The sequence below is a fragment of the Lethenteron reissneri genome, unplaced genomic scaffold, assembly GCF_015708825.2.
Source record: "Lethenteron reissneri isolate LAM-NWPU_2019-01 unplaced genomic scaffold, ASM1570882v1 scaffold_1583, whole genome shotgun sequence".
Taxonomy (NCBI): Eukaryota; Metazoa; Chordata; class Hyperoartia; order Petromyzontiformes; family Petromyzontidae; genus Lethenteron; species Lethenteron reissneri.
Window position 1 is genome coordinate 29,566 of NW_026891315.1, and position 27,178 is coordinate 56,743.

Genomic DNA, 27,178 nt, shown 5'->3' on the forward strand with positions numbered 1-27,178 from the left:
TGAGAGCAGCCGGAGGACTGCACAGCGGAGCTGCAGGAGCGCGAAAGGCTACGTGAGCGAAGGCAGCTGTCGAGCTGCTAAGCGGGGAGGCTCTGAGCGAGGGCCGTGTGGGACAAGTGTAAAGAACCCAAATAAAGGACAACGGAGACAGACCCAGTGAACGAGTCCTTTATTACACTTGCAAGCAATTCAACGTTATGTTGTGTCATCATGGGTTTATTTCACAAAGTTTAAAGTGCCAGCAACAACAATGGTATTGAACCTTATTCTTTACAGGAGTGGCTCTGGGTGGACATGCCACCACAAAGCAGCACGCGGCGGAGGAGGGAGGTGATCGCCCTCGCCACGCGAGCAAGGCCCCCTCGCTTCCTCTTCTTTCCCTGCATCACCACCTCCACCACCAGCACCTCCTCCACCTCCTGCTTTGTCTCGTCCTCCATCTCCTCCTCTTCATCCTCCACCACCATCTTCTCTCCATTCTCTGTCTTCTCCATTCCCTCCTCCTGTTCCTCCTCAACCTCTTCCTCCACCTTCTCCTCTTCCTGTTCCACCTCTGTCTTCTTATCCATCTTCTCTGCTTGGAAGCCCTCTTCTCCAAAGCTTGAAGCAATCGGGCCCTGTACAGGAGTGTCAGAGGTGGATGCGGTGGCGGTGGTGGTTGCAGCGGTGGTGGTGGTGGCGGCGGTGGTAGTGGTGGCGGCGGCGGTGTCGGTGGCGGCGGTGGTGGCGGCGGTGGTGGCGGCGGTGGTGGTTACTGCGGTGGTGGTGGTGGCGGCGGTGGTGGTGATGGCAGTGGTGGAGGTGGCAGTGGTGGCGGAGGGTTTTGTGGCAGTGGCGGCAACAGCGTCAGTGGCAGTGGTGGCGGTGGATGCGGTGGCGGCAGTTGTGGCGTTGGCAGTGGTGGCTGTGGTGGCGGTGGTGACGGCGGTCGTGGCGGTGGTGGCGGTGGTGGTGGCGGCGGGTTTTGTGGCAGTGGTGGCAACAGCATCAGTGGCAGTGGGGGTGGTGGTGGCGGTGGTGGTGGCGGTGGCAGTGGTGGCAGTGGTGGTGGTGGCGGTGGTGGTGGCAGGGGTGGGGGTGGAGTTGCCGGCGGTAGCGGTGGTGGTGATGGTTGCAATGCTGGCAAGGCGCTGCTCCTGCTCAAGGCGCTTCTCCTCCTCGACGCGTTTCACGTTGGCGAGACACTTCTCCTCCTCCTCCAGATTCTTCTCCTCAGGACACATCATCTCGAGATGATGCTTCTCATCAATGAAGTACTTCACTTGAATGAGGCGCTTCTTGAGGAGATAGTCTCGGAAGTACTTCTCATCTGTGCGGCACTTCGCCCTGGCAATGCGCTGCACCTCAAAGAGGCGCTCCTCTTCCATGGTGCATCTTTCTTTGCTAAGGTTCTTTTCCTGGAGATGCTTCATCCCGCTGACGTCCTTCAACTCCCCAATTATCCTCTGATCAAGCAAAGATAAGCAAAAGAACATTCAGACATGCACATGCAAGAAAACATTCATACCCACAGGCACGCAAACGTGGACGTGCACATAAACCCAAACAAAAAAACATACTCACACATGTATGTACAGATGCAGCCATCCACATTCAGTCATTCAAACTTGCTTAGTACACACTTGAATATACACTATCACCTGCTGTTAACACAATGCCTTATCCATCAATACTTGTATCACATTGTACGTGTAGTACTAACCCCTAAATATCCCAACTCCTATAGAATGAAAATACATGTCACATCCTCATATATCCCCATAAACCCCATGCATGCACTCAAGACTTTGCTCGATTGTGGCGGTTTCATAGCAATTGTTGGCAATAATCATCACTGGCAATAGTTTTCACAGAATGTCCCATTATAAATATCTGGAAGCCCAAACTCTGGACAAACTTCACTGCAGCGCCCATAGTTTGGAACTGGAATGGTAACTTCCAATCAAATCACAGACATAATTAATGTGACTGCCTGATATCATTCTGTCTTCATTGGTAATAAATGGCCACTTCAAGTGCCTGCATGAGCGGGACGGTGAAGAGATGCGGTGATGGTGTCGGGACATGGTGTTGCGATATGGAGAGGAGAAGTAGTGGAATGTTCTAGAGAGATGGTGTATTGTGATGGTATAGAGGCATGATGAGGCTCTAATATGGTGTATTGAATTGGTGGTCGTGTAGTGTGATGAGAAGGTGATGGGGAGAGTTGGTGTCGTGATATTTTGGTGTGCTGGTGAGGTGACATGGTGTGCTCGTTGTCGAGAGAATGTCGTGTGTTTTAACCCCACAGACCACATACACATCGTGCTCTCTTTTAGCCCCGCCCCCCCTCCCAATACGTTCCATTCATTGGCTACCACATTCTGATAAGCTCCTCCCCCCTCTTGCCTCCTTAACTTGTATTTAAGAACTTGCATCTTGGAATCCCTGCCTCACTTGATACAGCAAATTCAGCTGTGACGGTCCCACCTGGGACGGAGACTTGTGTTGCCTCCGAAACGTCGTGATTTTTATTATTTTATCTTTATTAATTTTTATTTCATTTTATACCTACGTGACTTTACCGAAATAACTAAGAGTATGAATCCTTGCAGTCACGAAAGCTTCAAATCTAGAACCCATACACACCTTTGGGGAGCGATTCTTGTAACTTTGGCCTGGGAAAGGGTCCACCTTATCCATAACGTCCCCCCACGTGGTCGACTGGCACGCCGACTCCCGGGCTATGAAGAACAGAAAATGCATTCAAAGTACGAGTTATTAATTAGAGAACGAAGGACATGGAGTCTCACAGAACTAATTTTGAGATCCCAGTAATTACCGCTTACCACACAACAGGACCTGCTATTGAAAAATAGTCATCACATGGCAGTAAAACTTTACAAGTCATGTTTTTGTCGGCAATCTCAATTTTGGAGCTTTCGTGACTGGAGGAATTATTCTTTGGTTCTTTAGGTTAAGTCACGTATAAAGATAAAATAATAAATTAAATAATAGCATACTACGACGTTTCGATTGCAACACAAGCAATCATCATCAGGTATAAAATAAATAGCAACAAAAATCTAACCAGAAAACTATAGACAGACACACAAGCAGACAGACATCACAAAGACACGCAGAGAGAGAACACGTATTGGCAGAAAGAGAGAGGTCGTCTCTGTGACGAGGCCTTAAATATACAGAGGGGGCGGGGGCGGAGAGATCGTAAATTACATAAGCTTGAGACCCCAGTTTGAACAAAGATGGCAACAACTCAAATATAAACCCATCCTCTTTGCCACACTCGATCATTACGTCTTCCCATTACCACCAAGCCATGTCTACGAAAAGTAATTCATCAAGGAGTCTCCTCCTCCGCATATAATCCATGTGATGCAGGTATCTGGGACTTACCCTCATATTCATCCAAGATCTCAGCCCACGTGATTTGTCTGTCCATGTTGTTGGGAACGAGTAGATTTTGTTTGAAGTTGGATGGCCTGGGGAGGTTGGAACAACGCTCAGATTTAGCAAACTTTTGAATCACTCATCCTCCTAATTAATACATATTTGACCACTCATTGTATCAATCCAATCACTATCGTGACTATACTCTTAGGTTTTTTTCGGTAAAGTCACGTAGGTAAAAATAGATAAATAATAAAAATAATTAATGATAAAAATATAAATAATAATAGAAATAAAATAATATATCACGACGTTTCAGAGGCAACACAAGCTTCCTTCATCAGGTGTAAAAAGGCACAGCAAAATAACTGTAGTTAGGTGTAAAAAGGCAAAATAACTACAGTTATGTTACAGTTATTCTACAGTTATTTTGCTGTGCCTTTTTACACCTGATGAAGGAAGCTTGTGTTGCCTCCGAAACGTCGTGAGTTATTCTTTTTTATTCATATTATTATAAATATTGTAAAAGCTAATTTTTTTTTCCTTACGTGACTTTACCGAAAAAAACCTAAGAGTATGAATCCTTGCAGTCACGAAAGCTTCAAAACTAAAACACTATCGTGACTTTTGTTGTTGCTGCTAATCCTACATAATGCAATGGCATAATATGACTTTGAGACCCCCCCCCACCTCCTACGCATTTCACAAGTAGTGACTAATCCCATATATACATTTTCCATAAATATGCTAAATTAATCTGTTGATATGCAAATACCTTTGTCAAGGCGCCCTTCCCACTCTAACCCAGCTTAAATATACGCTGCCAAGCTTGGTGGTGTTCATTCAGACGCTGTCTTTTCGACAGCCCTATTCTTCACCTGAGGACGGCTGCTTGCGTTGTGGCCGAAACGTCGTGAGCATTGTATTTTATTATGTTTTATTTTTATCATTTTATTATTTTCTTTCTACGTGACTTTACCGATAGAATCAAGAAGACTATCGTGACTGTTGCTTTAAAAGCCCACTCACTCGCTTGTTTTCCCACTCATGTGTGCGCCCGATCACTCACTCATCCACCCACACGAACATGTTTATTCCAACTGCCTATTCCATTAAACATAATCACCAGACTTAACAATGATATTTCACCTCTAATCCCGACATGCATGTTCATGTACAGCCCATTTGTATTAATCGACTGCTTGATAGAGGACCCATATGCCTTGTGGGTCATTAGGGTCATATGACCATACTTTAATTATTTGTTATAATACGAGCATGACGTCGTAGGTCACTTGATGTCAGAGGTACCACCCATGTGGCTGTGACATCACAGATTGGAGGCAACTATGGCAGTGGCTAGGGTCTGAACTTAAAGGCAGACTCCTCCTCATATGTTGAATAACATTCAATACATGTAATGTAGGGCACAATTGTACCAGCAATCAGAACACAATAATTGTATACATGTTATTAATATTCTATGAGATTTAAACGGATTAGTTAAGCTTGTTTTAAATGCTGACTCGCTTGGGGTCTAAACAACGACAGTAACAGCAACATTTCAGAGAATGCCAAGTATCCTATCTAACAGTTCTAATTAGAATTTTTAATTAAAGCTTTCGTGACTGCAGGGATTCATATTCTTGGTTCTTTCAGTGAAGTCACATAGAAGGGAAACAATAAAATAATAAAAATATAAAACAATAAAATTATCACGACGTTTCGACTGCAACACAAGCAATCGTCATCAGGTGTGAAATCCACAGCAAGAACATTTGAAAAAAGTGGCGTTTTTTTCTAATTTGATTGCTGAAAATTGAATTATGAACATATAAAAGTAATGAAGCTTTAGTTTGTGGTCGAAATGTAAAATCAACAGGGTCGCTCACCTCGTTGAGGATTCGCTCTCAAAAGGCTTCTTCTGCTGCTCCCTCGTGTGCATTCCTCTCGACTGTGGGTGGAGGCGTGGCTGTGACGTAACAGAGGTGACGTCACTAGGGCGAGGCTCCGCCCCCCACGATCCCGGCTGGCGCATCACGTGGTGCAGTGCTGGTTGTGCGTGGGACCGGAAACTGCAGGGCTTGGGTTCGACTTCAGACTCCGTGGTCTACACAGCGAGGGTGAGTGAATGGGTGAGTGGGTGAGAGATTGAGTGAGTGGGTGAGAGGGTGGGTGAGTGAGTGAATGGGTGAGTCGGTGAGAGATTAGGTGAGTGGGTGAGAGATTAGGTGAGTGGGTGAGAGATTGAGTGAGTGGGTGCGTGGGTGGGTGAGAGATTGAGTGAATGGGTGAGTGGGTGGGTGAGTGGGTGAGTGAGTGAGTGGGTGAGTGAGTGGGTGGGTGGGTGAGTGTGTGAGTGAATGGGTGAGTGGGTGAGAGATTGAGTGAGTGGGTGGGTGAGTGAATGGGTGAGTGGGTGAGTGAATGGGTGAGTGGGTGAGTGAGTGGGTGAGTGAATGGGTGAGTGAATGGGTGAGTGGGTGAGTGAGTGGGTGAGTGAATGGGTGAGTGGGTGAGTGAATGGGTGAGTGGGTGGGTGAGTGAATGGGTGAGTGGGTGAGTGAATGGGTGAGTGGGTGAGTGAGTGGGTGAGTGAATGGGTGAGTGGGTGAGTGAATGGGTGAGTGGGTGGGTGAGAGATTGAGTGTGTGGGTGAGAGATTGAGTGAGTGATTAGGTGAGAGAGTGAGTGAGTGGGTGGGTGAGTGGGTGAGAGATTGAGTGAGTGGGTGAGTGGGTGAGTGAGTGGGTGGGTGAGTGGGTGAGTGAATGGGTGGGTGAGTGGGTGAGTGGGTGAGTGAGTGGGTGAGTGGGTGGGTGAGAGATTAGCGAGTGGGTGAGTGGGTGAGAGATTGATTGAGTGGGTGTGAGTGAATAAGTGTGTGTGAGATTGAGTGCGTTAGAGCTTGAGTGAGTGTGGCAGAGTGAGTCAGTGAGTGTGATAGAATGAGACAGTGAGTTAGTGAGGGACAGTGAGTTAGTGAGAGTTAGTGAGTTAGTGAGAGACAGTGAGTTAGTGAGAGTTAGTGAGAGACAGTGAGTTAGTGAGAGACAGTGAGTGAGTGAGAGACAGTGAGTTAGTGAGAGACAGTGAGTTAGTGAGAGTTAGTGAGAGACAGTGAGTTAGTGAGAGACAGTGAGTTAGTGAGAGACAGTGAGTTAGTGAGAGTTAGTGAGAGACAGTGAGTTAGTGAGAGACAGTGAGTTAGTGAGAGACAGTGAGTTAGTGAGAGTTAGTGAGAGACAGTGAGTTAGTGAGAGACAGTGAGTGAGTGAGAGACAGTGAGTTAGTGAGAGACAGTGAGTTAGTGAGAGTTAGTGAGAGACAGTGAGTTAGTGAGAGACAGTGAGTGAGTGAGAGACAGTGAGTTAGTGAGAGACAGTGAGTTAGTGAGAGTTAGTGAGAGACAGTGAGTTAGTGAGAGACAGTGAGTTAGTGAGAGACAGTGAGTTAGTGAGAGTTAGTGAGAGACAGTGAGTTAGTGAGCGACAGTGACTTAGTGAGAGACAGTGACTTAGTGAGAGTTAGTGAGAGACAGTGAGTTAGTGAGAGACAGTGAGTTAGTGAGAGACAGTGAGTTAGTGAGAGTTAGTGAGAGACAGTGAGTTAGTGAGAGACAGTGAGTTAGTGAGAGACAGTGAGTTAGTGAGCGACAGTGACTTAGTGAGAGACAGTGACTTAGTGAGAGTTAGTGAGAGACAGTGAGTGAGTGAGAGACAGTGAGTTAGTGAGAGACAGTGAGTTAGTGAGAGTTAGTGAGAGACAGTGAGTTAGTGAGAGACAGTGAGTTAGTGAGAGACAGTGAGTTAGTGAGAGTTAGTGAGAGACAGTGAGTTAGTGAGAGACAGTGAGTTAGTGAGAGACAGTGAGTTAGTGAGAGTTAGTGAGAGACAGTGAGTTAGTGAGCGACAGTGACTTAGTGAGAGACAGTGACTTAGTGAGAGACAGTGACTTAGTGAGAGACAGTGAGTTAGTGATAGACATTGAGTTAGTGAGAAAGAGAGAGTGTGGCAGAGTGTGTGGCAGAGTGAGAGTGTGCAGTTCGTGTTTTGTCGAGAAAGTGTGGCGAGTGTGTGTGCGTTGTGTAGCTGTGTTTACATCGTGTACGTAGTGTTTGTAGTCTCTAATCAGTCTAAATTACGCTACAGAAATTCAACATTTGCACCCTTGCTTTGTGCTCTTTGATGTCGCCATTCCTGCGACGAGGACAGAAGGGAGGCCTGGCCGTTAGGCCTGCCATACACCTCGGCCTCAGGCTTCATATTCATTATTTTTTATGTTTGTATAATTTGAATTATGAACTTGTATTCCATTCATTAAATTGCAAGCGTATAAACACCATCTTGTTGGTTTATGTACTATTAAATTAATGGTTTTCTTAATCTATGTAGTTATGTTTAAGTGAGTGAGGTGGTAGTACTAAGTGTGAATTTGAGTTACATGTAAATTATTGTGCAATGGATTTGTCTGTGTGCACCTAGCCTGGCACGGACAATATGGACTATGTTATTATTAAGTCGTGAAAGAGATTGTTTATTTGTGTGTCTGTTATGTTTGTGTCAATTTACATATCTATATTTATAGCTGTGTTAATTTGATGGGTGGTGGTGATGGATAGGTGCGAGTTTTAACTTTAAAATGCTTGCAGATTAATAAAGATCTGCTTTGTTTTTAAAGATGACTGATCATACGTTATTGCAACCATATCCTTCCTTTAAAAAACACGGACGAGGAGACATTCACACACGAGTGTGCATGTGTTTCTAGGAGTTTTAACGTTAATATACTTGCAGAACAATAAAGACCTGATATGTTAAAGATGACTGATCGTCCCTTATTGCTACAATGTTCATAGCGAACACGTGTGGAGGCGAGTTTCAGGTGAAGCATCTCCATCACACAAGTTTACCCTTACCTGGCAGCATCGTGGCAGTCCGCTGGTCACACTCACTACGTCACACTCACGAGCTGTAGGGGCGGGGCTCTGTCTGCTCAGTGGCGCTGTTTTCATTCATTTAGCACCACGAGCGGGGAGTCGCATCCCTGTAGTTCCCTGTTGTGGTGCCGCATTCATTACCACGTTGCCCTCAATTCTTTGTACGACACAAAATTATAACAATACACGAGTATACACTCCCATGTACACACACCCACACACGAGTGGGCATGCGCAGTGGTGTAGATACATACACAAATGTGCATTCACACCGCTTTGTACATACACACACGATGCCCTGAATTACGTTATACTTTTGAAAAAAAACGCATTCAATTCTAATTCCTTCTGTTTCCACCCCAAAAGCTTGGAATTATTAATAATATTTTAAATAGTGGCCCCATGTTTAATGAGTGTAGTGAAGACATTAGTTTAGTTTATTTAATTCCATTTGTTTGCATTTGCTACGGCACACTGTTTGAGATTATTCTTCCCATTTATGAAATCTCTCTAGAATCATTTACATTTTCTTCATAAACTTCCTTGCATTCAGTTATTCTCGCATGTAACGCTCCTCATATCTAACAAACCTAATCTCATGTGGCCATTGTGCTTAAGCCGAAGTAGGATTTTGCACATTTCCAATGGCCTGTAAACTGTGATCAAGTTATCGGCCTTACCTGTGAAATACAGTATAATATATTGTTGATCGAGATATACTTATACGAAGAGGTGCATGTTTCATATCGTGTTGATGTGGTTTTATGAATATGTTTAAGGCCCTTTGTTGATCAGGGTGTGTCTAGACAACGAAGGTGAATTGTTATATTCGATCAATTAAAATTGTTACAATTGCCGTGGATACCCATCTGGATGGTATCGTTTGTAAGCGTTGTTTATTATATTGTAACGCAGCCATGATCGCATTTCAGTCTATAGCAGAAAGTCTCGTGTGTATTTAGACCTTTGTGTATTACAGTGCTGTGTGTACGAATGTGTTGACACATTTTCCACGTGTTTTCACGGTAAGTGTATTGAATGTGGAGGGGTAACCAGCCCCTCGCAACAGTCCGGAGACCTCGAGGGCCGCTGTGATCGCTATGAGCATTCCCTCTGGAACATTGCTCACAGTTACCACAGCTTTACCGTCCGCCGATGCGGTAGGGGGTTGTTTTTACAGAACTTTACTCGTGGCAGGGGAATGCCAAACAACAAGGAGAGTGGCTCTTCTGAACAAAATAACGAAGGGGCATGGGACTGTGGCGGTGAGCTGTGGGAAGCTGTATGCCCCAGGCGAGGAGTGGTGGTTGCTCATGCCTACCCCGAAGGTGAACATCATTGCAGGGATGCAGGCAAGACCGATTAGTCATATGCCTTTCATAATATCCCGTAATAAAATCACACTGTGCTCGAATTAATGCATTGTGTATGTATCTATATGCGAACTGCGGGCTGCGGGATTTGAATGGCACAATAAATATAAAATAAATATGCTCAACAAGTTTTTATTAGGATTGTGCGGTTAATTGTTAATAAATACTGTAAATAGCTATTCCAATCCATTGAGATTGCACATTCAGCAAATTACAATGCGGCCACAATGCGATCCAAATAATTATAGTGCAATTCTAATCCCGCACCCCCAGTACGCATATCCGTCCCTAGGTCCGCAAATATATATATACATATGCATACATCCGAGTATAGTGGGATTATAATGTAGGAGGTCAGAGAAGGAATCTAACTCGACTTATAGGCATCTTCGGTGGATGCATGAGCAACCACCACTCCTCGCCTCCCGTTGATTGGGAGGTGTGCCCACGGTAGCCTGGGGCTTAGCGCTTTCCACACCTTACGCCACGCTCCCACGCCCCCTTGATTCGTTTTTTTTTTCTCAGAAGAAGAGCCCCCTGTTGTTTGGCATTCCCCATCCACGAGTAAAGTTCCGTGAAAAGAATCCGCTACCTCATCGGCGGTGACGGACGGTAACGCTGCGGTGGATGTGAGCAATGTCCTGGAGGGAAGTCTCGTAGCCACCACAGCGGCCCACGAGGCCTCTGAAAGTGAAATAATTTTCCGAGTTCCTTAACTGTTTGAAAAACGAATTAATAAAGATTTTTACGCGAGTTTTAACGTTAATATTGTTGCAGATCAATGAAGACCTGATTTGTTTTTAAAGATGACTGATCGTACATTATTGCTACCATTTCCTTCCTTGAAAAAACACGGACAAGTAGAGTTCCAAGAAGTGTTCACTTATTTCAGAATGACAACAATTTTATACTTTGGACGAATGGCTTCAGTCGAAAAGGACGTCAAAGGGGAAATCGACGTTTACGTGTTTGATTTCAAGAATATCTTTTAACTGTTAAATTCCTATTGGGAAATAATTTGCCTAGTTCATTTCCTGTTTGAGCCTGCGTATTACTAAAGATTTCGATACGAGTATTAACGTGAGTTTTCTTGCAGAATAATAAAGACCTGATTTGTTTTTAAAAATGACTAATCGTACGTTATTGCTACCATAGTTTTCCTTTAAAAAAACACGGACGAGTAGACATACACACACGAGTGTGCATCCAAACACGACTGTATATACAGCGTTGTACATTCACACACGAGTGTGCATGTGTTTCTACGAGTTTTAACGTTAATATACTTGCAGAACAATAAAGACCTGCTATGTTAAAGATGACTGATCGTCCCTTATTGTTACAATGTTCATAGCGAACACGTGTGGAGGCGAGTTTCAGGTGAAGCATCTCCATCACACAAGTTTACCCTTACCTGGCAGCATCGTGGCAGTCCGCTGGTCACACTCACTACGTCACACTCACGAGCTGTAGGGGCGGGGCTCTGTCTGCTCAGTGGCGCTGTTTTCATTCATTTAGCACCACGAGCGGGGAGTCTCATCCCTGTAGTTCCCTGTTGAGGTGGCGCATTCCTACCACGTTTCCCCTAAATTATTTGTACGACACAATATAAAAACAATTTGTTTGTTCCAATGCATAATCACATACGAGTACACAAATACACTCCCATGTACACAGACCCACACACGAGTGAACATACACAGCGTTGTAGAATGTGCATACACACTGCTTCATACATACACACAGGTGCACATGCATACAAGTGCGCATACACACATCAGTGTGCATATACAGCAGTGTACGTACAAAGGGATTGCGTTCTACTACACGAACAAATGTGCGCACAAATTATTGTACATACCTATACACACACATTCACGCATGTACATATCCACATCAACGAGTGTAAATAAACTCACGAGTGGACATACACAGATGTACAGATCCATGTACGTACAAACAGTAGTTTACTTGGTAAGTGGGGTTTTGTGATTATTTTCACAGGTTAAGCTGACGACGATGCCCCACATCACTGAAGCACGTTATTGCTAATGACAGAAAAGCGTGCGATTCTAATTCCTTCTCTGTTTCCACTCCAAACGCTTGGAATTATTAATAAAATTAGGAATATTGGACTCATATTTAATGAGTGTATTGAAGTCATAGGTTTAGTTTATTTGCATGAAGTCTTTTTCACGTTCATACTTCCATTTGCTTGCCATTGCTACGGCACACTAATACGGATTATTCTTCTCATTTATGAAATCTCGCTGGAATAATTTTGTTCATGAACTTATTTGCATTCAATTGCTATTCACGGTACTGAAGCTCCTCATATCTAGCAACATACCTAAGCTCATGTGGCCATTGTGCTTAAGCCGAAGTAGGAATATGCTGAATCATCGTTCGCTTCCGTTTGAATAGGGATGGGCATCTCCTTGAATAATTATATGCATGTTGTTAGTTTGCACATTTACAATGGCCTGTAAACTGTGATCAATTTATCGGCTTTATCTGTGAAAATAAGTATAATATGCCGCAATGTTGATGGAGATATACTTATACTAAGAGGTGCATGCTTCATAGCGGGGTGACTTTGTTTAATGGATATTTTTGAGGACTCTTGTTGATGAAGTTGTGTCTGGACAACGAAGGTTATTGGTTATAGTAGATCAGTTAAAACGTGTTATCATTGCTGTTTTTTACCCATCTAGATGGTATAGTTTGTACGCGTTGTTTATTATATTGTAACGCACCCATTATTACATTTCAGTCTATAGCATAAAGTATCTTGTGTATTAACACTGCTGTGCATTAACAGTGCTGTGTGTATGTATGCGTGCATATATTTTGCACGTGTTTTCATGGTGAATGCACCACAGCGTTTCCGTCCGGCACCGCCGATGAGGTAGGGGGTTGTTTTTACAAAACTTTACTCGTGGCAGGGGAATGCCAAACAACAGGGAGAGTGGCTCTTCTTCTGAACAAAATAATGGAGGGGCATGGAACCGTGACGGTGAGCTGTGGGAAGCTGTATGCCCCAGGCGTGGAGTGGTGGTTGTTCCTGCCTGCACTGAAGGTGAACATGAGTGTAGAAATGCAGGCAAGGCTGATTAGTCATATGCCTTTCATAATATCCTGTATTTGAATCACACTGGGCTCGAATGCATACATTTTTTATGTATCTATAATGGAACCAGATCTGCGAGCTGCGGGATTTAAATTGCATTATAATCACCAGTATCACATTGTGGTCGTATTAGAATCACACTATCCACTGCTGGATCTGCCCTCTCAATGGATTCATATATATACAGAGTATGATTATTCGACGTTTACGTATTGATTTTTTAACTGTTGAATTCCTGAAAGCTTCCAGCTGTAAGTAGCAGCTCGGGAGGACCGTGGGGTTAAAGCGGGGATATAAATGCGGCGCTTTTGGTTCGTGCCTACTTGTCCAGGCTCACTTTATCGCCGCCACTATTATAATTTTGATCAGCCAAAACTTAAGGCATTTCAAGAGGGGTTGGTTTGTTTTGAATATTTTAGATCACCCACCCAGCATATCTCTGGGACCATCCAATGCGCAGGCGATACACCACAGGATGACCCTTTCATCCCGACATTCACACCTGAGCCTACGCGTTCCCTAACACTCGCACACCCTGAAGGCACTTGTAGCCTTACGTGGCATTGTCTGCCACCCACTGTTGGGCCACATTCCCTAGAAAGCCGACTTCAAGGTGAAGCTCGACACCGAGCGTCGTGGGCCACCGCCGGCCTGACACCGTCGTCGTCAGGGGAGAGGAAGCGAGACGGCGCCTCCTGGCTCCTTTCCACCATAGGGAGGTGTCAGAGGCAGCCTCCTTGAGGCCCAGGACCGGATCAGGTAATCGTCGCTGATGTTGAGCAAGAATTTAACGTGAGCGAGAATTGAGCTGCGTGCTAACCACTACACTACCATTGCACTACCACTGCACTACCACTGCACTACCACTGCACTACCACTACACTACCACTGCACTACCACTGCACTACCACTGCACTACCACTACACTACCACTGCACTACCACTGCACTACCACTACACTACCACTACACTACCACTACACTACTACTGCACTACCACTACTATACCACTACACTACACTACCACTACACTACCATTACACTAACACTAAACTACCACTACTATACCACTACACTACCACTACACTACCACTACACTACCACTACACTGAGCATGTTCATACACACAGCAGTGTAACAGGATAACAACGTTTTGTGATTATTTTCACAGGTTAAATATTAGCAAATTATTTTAATAAACAGAATAGACAGGAAGGACAAGTTCAAAGGGCTCGCATAATGCACACGCGTAATGTACATTCCCTCAGTAATCCCCCCCATCCCCCACATTGTGCAAGAGCGCAGCTGCGTGGTCAACACATCTATGCTTCTATATAAGGAACGAAACAGTGAGACTTCCCAAATCTGGCTGTCGACTGATGAGGCTAGTTTTAATTACAGACGAAACGTCGTGCTCAGATTGTAAATGTTGTGGCTTGGCTCTCCAACACACCAGTGTGCTGTACTAGTGACAAATCTGCATGTTCTGTTTACGTGACAATCCGTAGTAGTTGGCTGTGTCGGGTGGTGTCGGGTTTTAACGACACATTTATATATTTAAGCGATCTAACCCAAAAAACCTTTAATATGGGCACTATAATAAACCATGCTTACAAGCTAAACCATTCAGATGATCATTCAAAGTTCACGGCAGGAATTATAATATAAAACACTCGTTTTCTAGAAGCACCCCGCTCAACACGATTGTCCTTAAATATATTTATGAAACAAAGTCAGTACAAATTTCGATTTAAAGCTTTCGTGACTGCAGGGATTCATCTTCTTGGTTCTTTCGGTAAAGTCACGTAGAAGGGAAGTAATAAAATAATAAAAATAAAACATAATAAAACAATTCTCACGACGTTTCGGCCACAACGCAAGCAGCCGTCCTCAGGTGAAAACCAGGTCCGTCGAGGCGACAGAGTCTGAATGAAACAGCACACGAGCTTGGAGCATATATATAAGCTGGGCGCATTGACAAAGGAATTTGCATATCAAAAGGAATTTAGCATATTTATGGGAAATGCAGGAATGTGATTAGTCCTGCATATGCATGTGCATTATGCAGGATTAACAGCATCAAAGGGAGCTGCAGTTACTGCTGCTGCTGAAATTACTGCTGCTGCTGCAGTTTCTGCTGCTGCTGCAGTTACTGCTGCTGCTGCAGTTGCTGCTGCACTTGCTGCTGCAGTTGCTGCCTTATCCATTTTAATATAACACTATGTATTATTCTACCCACCCTAATGTGTATCACACTGCTATATGTTTACTATACAATTACGACACCATACATTACTCTGCACACTGCACCATGCCAGTGAGTGGAACGAGGTCTGAAAGTCACCGTAAACGTGAACACAATCAGTTAAGATCCGAAATGGTTTATTACGTCCTTCCAATGATTGCTAAGCCAGAATCCATCTTCTCGGTTGAAATTGTCTCTGTGTTTGTATATGTGGATCGCCTCATGAACGAATCTCTCATGATAGCCAGATGGCTTGCAGAGAACCTCTGTCTTGGAGAAGTCAATGTCATGTGAGCCCACTGAATTGTAACAGTGATCTGCCACGGCTGAGGTGTTTGTCCTACCGTGTTTCAGGTCTGCCTTATGTTCACGGATGCGGTCCGAGACATGTCGTTTGGTTTCCCCAATGTAACTGCTACCACAGAGGCAACTTAGTTTGTAGACGCCAGGGTACTGTATGTCTGGAACCACATCTTTTACAGACGGGACCAGATCACGGATTTTATGTACTGTGTTGAATCGGACCTGGATCTTGTGTTTAATCAGGATTTTGGAGATCTTTTTTGTGACCCCAGCAATGTAGGGTAAGGTGATGGTCTTGAAAGGCTCCTGAACAGGATCCTTCTTGATGGTTGGAGTGATGGCTTTGCGGATTGTGTAGTCGGAGTAACCATTAGCCTTAAGAGCTTGGAGTACGTGTTTGAGTTCACTGGAAATGTGTTCATGGTCGGAGATGCATTGGGCTCTATGATATAGAGTCTTGATGAGGGAATTCTTCTGGGATGGATGGTGGTGGGAATCCGGTTTTAGATAAGCATCCGTGTGGGTGGCTTTCCTGTAGACAGAGTGGCTCATTGAACCATCAGGTCTCCTTTTGATTAGGACATCCAAAAAGGGTAGCTTGCCATCATTTTCGACTTCCATGGTGAATCTGATGGCTGGGTGTATGGAATTGATGTGGTCGAGAAATTGGTCTAGAGCAGGCCGGCCATGTGGCCAGATGACAAAAGTGTCGTCTACGTACCTCTTCCATAAGGTCGGGCGTAGAGTGGCAGTCTGGATGGCGTCCGTCTCAAATTTCTCCATGAAGATGTTGGCTACAACCGGAGATAGGGGGGAGCCCATTGGGGTGCCCTCAATTTGCTTGTAGAAGGTTCCATTCCAGGTGAAGTATGTATTGGTTAAGCAGTGTCTCACCAGGGGGGGTACCCCAGCATTCAGTCCTTGATGAACCAAGTCTTCAATGATTGCGATGGTGTCAGGCACAGGCCCCTTGGTGAACAAGGAAACCACATCAAAACTGACAAGAGGCGGTTGAATTTGGAAATCAAGCCTGTGCCTGACACCATCGCAATCATTGAAGACTTGGTTCATCAAGGACTGAATGCTGGGGTACCCCCCCTGGTGAGACACTGCTTAACCAATACATACTTCACCTGGAATGGAACCTTCTACAAGCAAATTGAGGGCACCCCAATGGGCTCCCCCCTATCTCCGGTTGTAGCCAACATCTTCATGGAGAAATTTGAGACGGACGCCATCCAGACTGCCACTCTACGCCCGACCTTATGGAAGAGGTACGTAGACGACACTTTTGTCATCTGGCCACATGGCCGGCCTGCTCTAGACCAATTTCTCGACCACATCAATTCCATACACCCAGCCATCAGATTCACCATGGAAGTCGAAAATGATGGCAAGCTACCCTTTTTGGATGTCCTAATCAAAAGGAGACCTGATGGTTCAATGAGCCACTCTGTCTACAGGAAAGCCACCCACACGGATGCTTATCTAAAACCGGATTCCCACCACCATCCATCCCAGAAGAATTCCCTCATCAAGACTCTATATCATAGAGCCCAATGCATCTCCGACCATGAACACATTTCCAGTGAACTCAAACACGTACGTCAAGCTCTTAAGGCTAATGATTACTCCGACTACACAATCCGCAAAGCCATCACTCCAACCATCAAGAAGGATCCTGTTCAGGAGCCTTTCAAGACCATCACCTTACCCTACATTGCTGGGGTCACAAAAAAGATCTCCAAAATCCTGATTAAACACAAGATCCAGGTCCGATTCAACACAGTACATAAAATCCGTGATCTGGTCCCGTCTGTAAAAGATGTGGTTCCAGACATACAGTACCCTGGCGTCTACAAACTAAGTTGCCTCTGTGGTAGCAGTTACATTGGGGAAACCAAACGACATGTCTCGGACCGCATCCGTGAACATAAGGCAGACCTGAAACACGGTAGGACAAACACCTCAGCCGTGGCAGATCACTGTTACAATTCAGTGGGCTCACATGACATTGACTTCTCCAAGACAGAGGTTCTCTGCAAGCCATCTGGCTATCATGAGAGATTCGTTCATGAGGCGATCCACATATACAAACACAGAGACAATTTCAACCGAGAAGATGGATTCTGGCTTAGCAATCATTGGAAGGACGTAATAAACCATTTCGGATCTTAACTGATTGTGTTCACGTTTACGGTGACTTTCAGACCGCGTTCCACTCACTGGCATGGTGCAGTGTGCAGAGTAATGTATGGTGTCGTAATTGTATAGTAAACATATAGCAGTGTGATACACATTAGGGTGGGTAGAATAATACATAGTGTTATATTAAAATGGATAAGGCAGAAACTGCAGCAGCAGCGAGTGCAGCAGCAGCAGCAACTGCAGCAGCAGCAGTAACTGCAGCAGCAGCAGAAACTGCAGCAGCAGCAGTAATTTCAGCAGCAGCAGTAACTGCAGCTCCCTTTGATGCTGTTAATCCTGCATAATGCACATGCATATGCAGGACTAATCACATTCCTGCATTTCCCATAAATATGCTAAATTCCTTTTGATATGCAAATTCCTTTGTCAATGCGCCCAGCTTATATATATGCTCCAAGCTCGTGTGCTGTTTCATTCAGACTCTGTCGCCTCGACGGACCTGGTTTTCACCTGAGGACGGCTGCTTGCGTTGTGGCCGAAACGTCGTGAGAATTGTTTTATTATGTTTTATTTTTATTATTTTATTACTTCCCTTCTACGTGACTTTACCGAAAGAACCAAGAAAAAGTCAGTACAGTATAAACTTGCACATCTTATTCCAAATCAAGCTCGAGATCACCAATTTTGATACTTCATACTGTATGTCACTTTATCATCCTCTAAACTTGCAGCAGTTTAGAGGACATTGGGGGGTAAATATTAGCAAATTAACACGAAGCACGGAATTATGCATGGAGATGCACATCCTTATTCAAACGGAAGTGTACAATTATGCAGTTAGATGTGCATACGTATTATGTTGCTAGATATGCAGATTGTTAATGTAAAAATTAACAATTGAATGCAAAGTCCATGATAGGCCAAGTTGAGAACAAAGGATTTGAATGCGAGAGCGAAGTTATAAGGGGCTTAAAATCAGACCTCAAGGTTATTTCGAGACGGATTTTGCTGAGGATAGACGCTCGACTTTATCCAAAGTCCAGCTTGCCGTTTGACCCTCTATTTTTCATCAGCCAACTTCCCTCCAGCCCACGCGCATCCGCCAATGCTGCCCGTGCTGCCGTTTCACCGATGGGATGTGCAGCAACGTTGGCCAGCGTCAACCTCACAATGTACTCGGGTAACAACTCCACGTGATGAAGGCACGTGATGAAGGCACGCACACACCACATGGGGGAGCTGCTCTCCAGTGGGCGGTGATGGAACTACAGGATACCGATTTAAAATGTCAACACTGCGGGCGACGTTTCAGGCAATAGCCCATCTTCACAGCACACACAGATAGGCCCAGAGTGGTAGTAGAGTGGCATTTGTCCTCTCGAACCGGCTAGCAAGAGCACGTGGCATGAGTGTTAACCACGGCGACCCTGTAAGCATGCAGCAAACACGCCGAACACCGCTGTGTCTTGAAGACGAAACCCAAACTCTTCGATAAAGACCGCAAGACCGGACAACCGCGTTGATTTAAAATATACCCTTTATTTAGTTTTAGTGTGTGTACACGTCCAGTCTTGTAACTTCAACATCCTGTACAATCTCGTGTAAAATAGGTCTTCCTTTGAAATAGACTTTAATCTTAGCGAGATCTTAACTGGTGATACATCTATACAGCACCACGTGTGTCTGTCTGTCACGCGCCGGGATGACGTCACGCGATTTTGGGGTGAAGTGGAGATTGGTGTTATGACGTCAGAGACGCTGGGGTGTTCAGGAGAGGAGAAATGACGTCACGCGAGATTGGGGCGAGGTTGTGAGGGGGGAGTAATGACGTCATGAGACGCGGTGGGAGCGAATGGCGGTGGTGGCGTCATGAGGGGGTTATGACGTCACGAGACGCTGGGGAAATGAGGGGTGATGACGTCACGAGACGCTGGGAGATGAGAGGGGTGATGACGTCATGTTATTTCTGAGAAAAGAGCCTCTTTATTTAGAATGCAGCACCACCACCAGCAGCAGCAGCACCACCAGCAGCAGCAGGCACAGCTGTAGAGAACACCAGCAGCACCACCACCAGCAGCAGCAGCACCACCACCACCACCAGCACCACCACCACCAGCAGCACCAGCACCACCACCACCAGCAGCACCACCAGCACCACCAGCAGCAGCAGCACCACCACCAGCACCACCACCACCAGCACCACCACCAGCAGCACCACCACCACCACCAGCACCACCACCAGCAGCACCACCAGCAGCACCACCACCACCAGCAGCACCACCACCACCACCAGCACCACCACCAGCAGCACCACCAGCACCACCACCAGCAGCAGCACCACCACCACCACCACCAGCAGCAGCAGGCACAGCTGTAGAGAACACCACAGCAGCCTACCTGGCTGGCGACGATCTTACACAGATCAATAACAAGTGGTGAAAGATCGATAAATCGAAAGATCGATAAGTTTGAGAGAGAAACCACGCCTACCCACGTGTTCGTCTATCTTGTTCGATTCCCACGCGATTAGACTGAGAATCGATTCCCATGTTATCCCAATGGGAATGGACTCCAGACATCCATTACTCGCCTGGAATCGATTCCCATGTTATCCCAATGGGAATCGACGCGAGTGTAGTTAATCGAACCTTAAATCGATTCTGCCTGCACCTCGTGACTTTGTGTGGAGTCGATGGCGTCGTGCAGGAGACTCTCCCCCGCCCTTGGCCTCCTCTTCCTCTCCCTCCTGCAGCCCCTCCACCTCGTCACGTGCTCACACGGTGAGGAGGTCACTGTGTGTGGGGAGCGGTGGTGCAGTGGTTAGCGCACTGTGTGTGTGTGTGGGGAGCGGTGGTGCAGTGGTTAGCACACTGTGTGTGTGGGGAGCGGTGGTGCACTGGTTAGCGCACTGTGTGTGTGTGGGGAGCGGTGGTGCAGTGGTTAGCACACTGTGTGTGGGGAGTGGTGGTGCACTGGTTAGCACACTGTGTGTGTGTGTGGGGAGCGGTGGTGCAGTGGTTAGCGCACTGTGTGCGTGTGGGGAGCGGTGGTGCAGTGGTTAGCGCACTGTGTGTGGGGAGTGGTGGTGCACTGGTTAGCACACTGTGTGTGTGTGGGGAGCGGTGGTGCACTGGTTAGCGCACTGTGTGTGTGTGGGGAGCGGTGGTGCAGTGGTTAGCACACTGTGTGTGGGGAGTGGTGGTGCACTGGTTAGCACACTGTGTGTGTGTGGGGAGCGGTGGTGCACTGGTTAGCGCACTGTGTGTGTGTGTGGGGAGCGGTGGTGCACTGGTTAGCACACTGTGTGTGTGTGGGGAGCGGTGGTGCAGTGGTTAGCGCACTGTGTGTGTGTGTGAGTGGGGAGTGGTGGTGCAGTGGTTAGCGCACTGTGTGTGTGTGTGAGTGGGGAGTGGTGGTGCAGTGGTTAGCGCACTGTGTGTGTGTGTGTGGGGAGTGGTGGTGCAGTGGTTAGCGCACTGTGTGTGTGTGAGTGGGGAGTGGTGGTGCAGTGGTTTTAGCACTGAGTGTGAGTGGGGAGTGGTGGTGCAGTGGTTAGCGCACTGTGTGTGTGTTTGAGTGAGTGGGGAGTGGTGGTGCAGTGGTTAGCACACTGTGTGTGTGAGAGTGGTGGTGCAGTGATTAGCACACTGTGTGTGTGTGGGGAGCGGTGGTGCAGTGGTTAGCGCACTGTGTGTGTGAGCGGTGGTGCAGTGGTTAGCGCACTGTGTGTGTGTGGGGAGCGGTGGTGCACTGGTTAGCACACTGTGTGTGTGGTGGTGCAGTGGTTAGCACACTGTGTGTGTGTGTGGGGAGCGGTGGTGCAGTGGTTAGCGCACTGTGTGTGGGGGGGGGGAGCGGTGGTGCAGTGGTTAGCACACTGTGTGTGTGTGGGGAGCGGTGGTGCACTGGTTAGCACACTGTGTGTGTGTATGTGGGGAGCGGTGGTGCAGTGGTTAGCGCACTGTGCGTGGGGGGGGGGGGGGGTGGTTAGCGCACTGTGTGTGTGTGTGTGAGTGGTGGTGCAGTGGTTAGCGCACTGTGTGTGTGTGTGTGAGTGGTGGTGCAGTGGTTAGCGCACTGTGTGTGTGAGCGTTGGTGCAGTGGTTAGCGCACTGTGTGTGGGGGGGGGAGCGGTGGTGCAGTGGTTAGCGCACTGTGTGTGTGGGGAGCGGTGGTGCAGTGGTTAGCGCACTGTGTGTGTGTGTGGGGAGCGGTGGTGCAGTGGTTAGCGCACTGTGTGTGTGGGGGGGGGAGCGGTGGTTAGCGCACTGTGTGTGTGAGTGGTGGTGCAGTGGTTAGCGCACTGTGTGTGTGAGTGGTGGTGCAGCACGCCGAGAGAGTTTGTGGGCAAGCGTCAGGATGAGCTCTGCGCCTGCAGGCTGTGTGCACACTGCCACGCTGGACCGACGCTGGGTGATGTGATCAGGCCGCACACGCAATGTTTATTTCACCACTGGGGCCAATTATAATTGGTTTCATTCATTTTGCTGCCTGTTCAGACAGAGCTAATGGTGAATGAGGAACCTAAACCAAACTTCCAACCAGTTGTCAAAGGCACTTGAGCCCACTGCCGCACGTTCAGATGGTGCAACATTGCGTCGATTGGTAGATTAACGTGGTTCTTAAGCTCTCTGCGTGTGCCTGAAGTGACGTGTGTATTTCGCTGTTATTTTGTTTTTGATGCAACTCACGAGCAAATGAAGCTGATGGTATGTGGAGGCTAATGGAGCGAACAAGATGAGACATTTCAAAACATTGTCTCATCTTGTATTAAAAAAACATTTAACTGTTATTCTGAATCGTGACAATTCGTGAAATCTTTATGGGGTTCAGTACGCAGGAGAGGGATTGGGGTTAATGTTTACGTGCCACCCGGAGGCACACCGATACGTTTCATGATACGGGCCTGTGTGTCACTCTACATGATGTGTTTATGTGACCCATCCAGCCACTGCACAACCGCTACATTCACCGTGATGGATTTTAATTAAAACAAATCGCGACAAATCATTATTCAGTCGGGGCCAATCGTTAGAACTCTGATTGATCACAATTGACATGACAACAGGTTGTTTTAGTAACAAGTAAACATGAAAAAGGTGCAGGCCTGCAATTGCCTGTTCACACCACTGCTTTGTGGAAGGGCCTCCCACTCAGGAGAGCTCCATTGAGTCCCTGTCGAGGGCCATTGGGACTTTTTCTTCAACGATGGCCAGACGTCTTGGGGGGGCGGGGTTCGGTGGCGAGCGGCACAGGCAAGGGGGGGGGGCACAATGGCGAGAATCTGGCCACATAGAGGGGGGCATGTAAACTAAAACTATAAACAACTTCTCTTGTTATACCAGCTAAGACCCACTAAGCTAGATAGCTCTGTTTCAGAGGTGACCTGGGCCACCAATGGTAACTCCAGGAGGTGGCTTATCAAGTGAAATACTCTCAACGCACGTTTATGAATGTCGAGGGGAAACACCGGAGGACCCTGAGAAGAATCCACGTGACCACGGGGAGAACGAAACGTAGACCCCAAATACACGGCAGGCGTCAGGGTTGGGATCCAACGCGTGAACCCCCTGCTGGATACCAGGTGAAGGAGTTAGCATCTCGCCGCCGTGGCACTTAGAACCGCACCTTTACCTTGTCGTGCCACTGATTTCATCATCGCAATCCAAGATGCAGTGCTTTGAATGTTCATGAACAGCCGTCCCTTTCTCTCTCGCCCACAGACATTGACGAGTGCGCGTCGAGCCCTTGCGGTCATGGAGGGACCTGTCTCAACCTGGTGAACGGGTTCAGCTGCACGTGCCCTCCACAGTGGACGGGGCACACCTGTCTCCTGGGTGGGTGACGTCCAGTGCCGCGAGTTCTACGCCAGTCTGAGCTCACATCGTCGTCGGCACTTTGAGGATTCTGAAGGCTCAGCGTCAATGAATTTGGTTCACGGAGGCCTGACCGGGGCACTGTTGGTATTCTTCAGGTTCGGTGCCAATGCCCCAAGGCTCATGGAACCGTCTAGAATATGAGGCTCAAAGCTCCAAGTGTCTCGTCGCTAACAATGTCATTGTATGTCTGTTGAACTTATTTCGCACCATACAGCATCAACCTCGCTAATCATAGGTGCAGAGGGAAGGACAGTGAACTAGACAAATTGGGGTGGGGCTTATCATCATTGGAGATCCGGAGCCTGCGGGATAAATTCCACATTCACATGGCGCGGACCAATCGCTTCATCAACAGCCGCTGCTGATTCACCAAAACAAGTTGCCTGCTTTGTCGACCCTCTGGGTGATTATGGGCTGACCCCTTTGCAGATATTTTCGACTCGCAACTTTGCACCTGTGAGTATGACCCTCTGCCAGCCAGCTTGAACAATGCGAAAGTTAAAATTGCATCGTGTGCCCGGATGGGGGGGGGGAGCCTGCAACATGTTTGCTGCAGCAAAGTTAATGCCACGGTCGCAAGATGTTAACTATCTCGCCTGGTATACAGGAGTTTGTGGGTTCGATCCCAACCCTGATGCCTGCTGGTGTATATTTGGAGTTTGTATGTTTACCCCATGGTCGCGTGGACCCCTTTCACATTTAAAATCAACGTGCGTTTTTAGAGTGTCTGGCTGCTATAAATGACCACACGATAGCCACTTTGTTGAGCTATCATTTGTGGCCAGGCCGCTCCTGAAAAAGAGCTGTGTAACTCAGAGGGCCTTACCTGATAAAAATAAAATTAGTTCATAATGCCGCCTATCAAAGCTTGTCGCACCTGCGTATCCCAAGGAGGTGCGAAGGAATCCTTCCTTCCCAGTGAGCGCTTTGCGTGCTTGAAGATGACGTTGGCGGTGGCTGCGCGTCGGCCTTTTCACAGATCAGGACGAGTGCGATGACAACCCTTGCGTTCACGCGCGCTTCTGCAAGAACCTTTTCGGAGGCTACTACTGCGGTTGCCTGCCCGGGTGGACTAGACAGAATTGTGACATTGGTAGGTTCACCTCTCTCCTCCACGCCCACGTGCATCATCGGTATCAAACAAAAACACACGTGCATTTCGATCGACGCTGAAATCAATGCTATTCTTTCAACCCAATTGCCTAGTATAACGTGCAACCTCAGGCCAACTTTTGTCACGTGGTTTGAGCAGTTGAATCAACATTGACCAAACATTCCAAATGTATTGCCTATCTAACCTATAAAAGTATTTTTTTGTCTGTCCGTCTGTCTGTCCGTCTGTCTGTCTGCGCATGCGCGCTTGCGAGGGATTTGTCTCTCAAACGGTGGGGTTAACGTCGAAAAAAAATTGCCAGGCAGCACGCCCTAAGTCCCGCGGTGGGTATAGGCTATTCCGTTTCCCATCCGTAAACTTTAAAGTAGTTAAATGAACAAGTTAGTGGGGGCGTGGGTAGTGGCCCAGCCCCCAGCCTGGCAATGTGTCACCGGCTGGGCAATCTAGGCGAGGCCTCGGGCTCTGCACGGGACGAGGCCTCACCACGGCAATGTAAAGTAATTTTTATTTAAACTTTCGCTAAGAACTCAGGTTCAGTGTTTACTATTATTAAACCAATTAGTTGGCAGATATTACAATAATAATGTTTGTGTGCAGATAGCAACTCTGGTTCATTGTTTACTATTATGAAACTAATAAGTTTTAAATGGAGTCGCTATCTTATTTTAATGCTCTAAGCCCATCGAATGTTCGCTCCAGTCTTGATATGTCTGGTCCAAACTGATTGTATCCTGGGTTTCTAGTCTGTCAGGTGTAGTGGCACACGCATGTAATTCAACATTTTGATAGATGACTGTGCAAGGCAGAATCGAAAGTAGGTCCTTGACCTAACTGTGGGGATTATTTTCCTTGACACGCTGCGGATACTCCCAATTCCTCCCACGTACAAAATACTTGGAAATAAATCGACCAATTCCCAGGAAGACAGTCAAAAGTCCCGTGGCAGAATCAGCCTGCACTGTCACCCTCCCACACAGAGCAGTGGTGTACTCATTTTTAACAGCCCCGGAATGATGACAGAGAAACTGGGATCCTTTAGGGGGATTTAAAGCTTGCAACTGTCCAATTCATCAGTTGGTCACAGTGTCAAGAAGCCACCTGGCAGGATTGCAGAATCAGCCTGGGTGTGTTCCCTGTGTCGCCGGCACACTGCACACCAACACCAAGTGTGTCCCACCAGTGAATGTGCACGCTCCGGCGGCGCGCACCGGCGTGTTGTGTTGTTCATGCGGTTGCTCCGCCGGCGAGCGGTGGCTTTCCTTTGGAGTGCTCCGTGAACAACGCCATGGCCTCATTAAAGGCCTGCGCTTGACAAACACTCGCCTCTGGATTCTGTGCCAAGTGACGCGATGACCTTGAAAGTGTTTGTCATTTAACAGCCCCCGCCCCCCCCACCAACAAGTTTGACTCTACCTCTCTTTCCTGTGGCCATAACCTCATCGCAACATCTCCAAGCCACAAACACGTGCCTTGACAAATGGGGGGGGGGGGGGATATTGAACGACGGTGAACCCGGTTTGAGACTTGATATGGTCGATTGATGAATTTGTTCATGCTGCTGCCCAGTAGATGTTTCATTGTACGCTGATCACCCCACATCCATAACGAACGTTTGGAGAATATTCATAATTTGAGAATGATGGGTTCTCAAGTTATTCATGACTGGTAACTGATTGGTTAAGCAATGCACATACAACAAGTCGCAGACGACACATCGATATGTCGAGGTCTCCAATGTTTAGTGCATCGCAAATGTGCAACACACCTAATGCACGTGTGCCCTCTATTGCCTGCCTAGAGACAGATTTTTAGGAATCATAGTAACGATCTTCTATCTGTTCTCTTTCATTTCACCAGCTGTCAATGACTGTGAGGGGAAGTGCTTAAATGGAGGAGCATGCAAGGTAAATGCCGACCCACAAACACACTTCCTCTGAAGACATTTCATTGCCTTGTCTCATCGTCGTGTGCATTCACTTACAATGAATCGTCTTCTGGGCGCCGATGCCTTAGGATATGAGACTTGACGTGTGTTTAGACTGCAGCCCAAGTCTTATACTGTATTGGTTGTGGGAGCATATCATATCAAAAGCTGTGGGTTGTTGCCTCTGCGGCTTGATCTCAGTAATTATACATGCGCTTGTTATCACGGGCGCCGGTAATGGTTAAGAGTAACGACTTCTATTGCAGCTTACTGCTCACAGCGTTTGTAAATGCCCCGTGAATTTAGCTTCCTTATTAATGAGTACGTGCCACCCCAGACACTCAATGTTTATGTAAAAAAAATAACATGAAAACATTGTTAATATTTAAGTTGTCTGGAGTTGCGTTGGCTTTGTCCACAGTTTAAGAACAAGTTGTTTTTTAGTCTTTTTTTCTATCGAAATTTGTTTGTCTGTTTGGACTGCTTTTTGTTGAAGACCACAAATCATAACCTTAACCAAACAAGCAGAGTTTCAATACATTATTTGTATTGATTTCTCTTGTTGACACTGTTATTCGGAAAGCGTACCTTTTATTTGAAACGTGCATTCATGGAGATACTTACGCAGAATTCATTTTTCTTTTTAAATACTGCGGCACTTTGCCATTAAACGTTTCCATTTGCGATGGTTCAACACAATCGCGAAACACCGCCGAAGCGAAGCGAATGCAAAG

General features: G+C 46.8%; 1 protein-coding gene across 1 annotated transcript; it reads right to left on the bottom strand.

The window, feature by feature from the left end:
• Positions 1-263: 263 nt before the first annotated feature.
• LOC133362706 (S phase cyclin A-associated protein in the endoplasmic reticulum-like) lies at positions 264-3,478 on the bottom strand. The gene is made up of 4 exons (XM_061581627.1): positions 3,397-3,478; positions 2,629-2,723; positions 1,116-1,445; positions 264-284 (listed from the first exon to the last, which is right to left on the bottom strand). Exons 1-4 carry the CDS (start codon positions 3,440-3,442, stop codon positions 264-266), a joined length of 492 nt encoding a protein of 163 aa, XP_061437611.1. The 5' UTR covers positions 3,443-3,478.
• Positions 3,479-27,178: the final 23,700 nt, after the last annotated feature.

Excerpts from the sequence above, each read along its gene's own strand:
- LOC133362706 (XM_061581627.1), bottom strand. The coding sequence starts at position 3,442 with ATGGACAGACAAATCACGTGGGCTGAGATCTTGGATGAATATGAGG. Across the intron at positions 1,446-2,628 it reads ACAAGAATCGCTCCCCAAAG|AGGATAATTGGGGAGTTGAA; the intron begins GTGTGTATGGGT and ends TTGCTTGATCAG. Across the intron at positions 285-1,115 it reads AGCAGCGCCTTGCCAGCATT|AGCCACTCCTGTAAAGAATA; the intron begins GCAACCATCACC and ends ATGTCCACCCAG.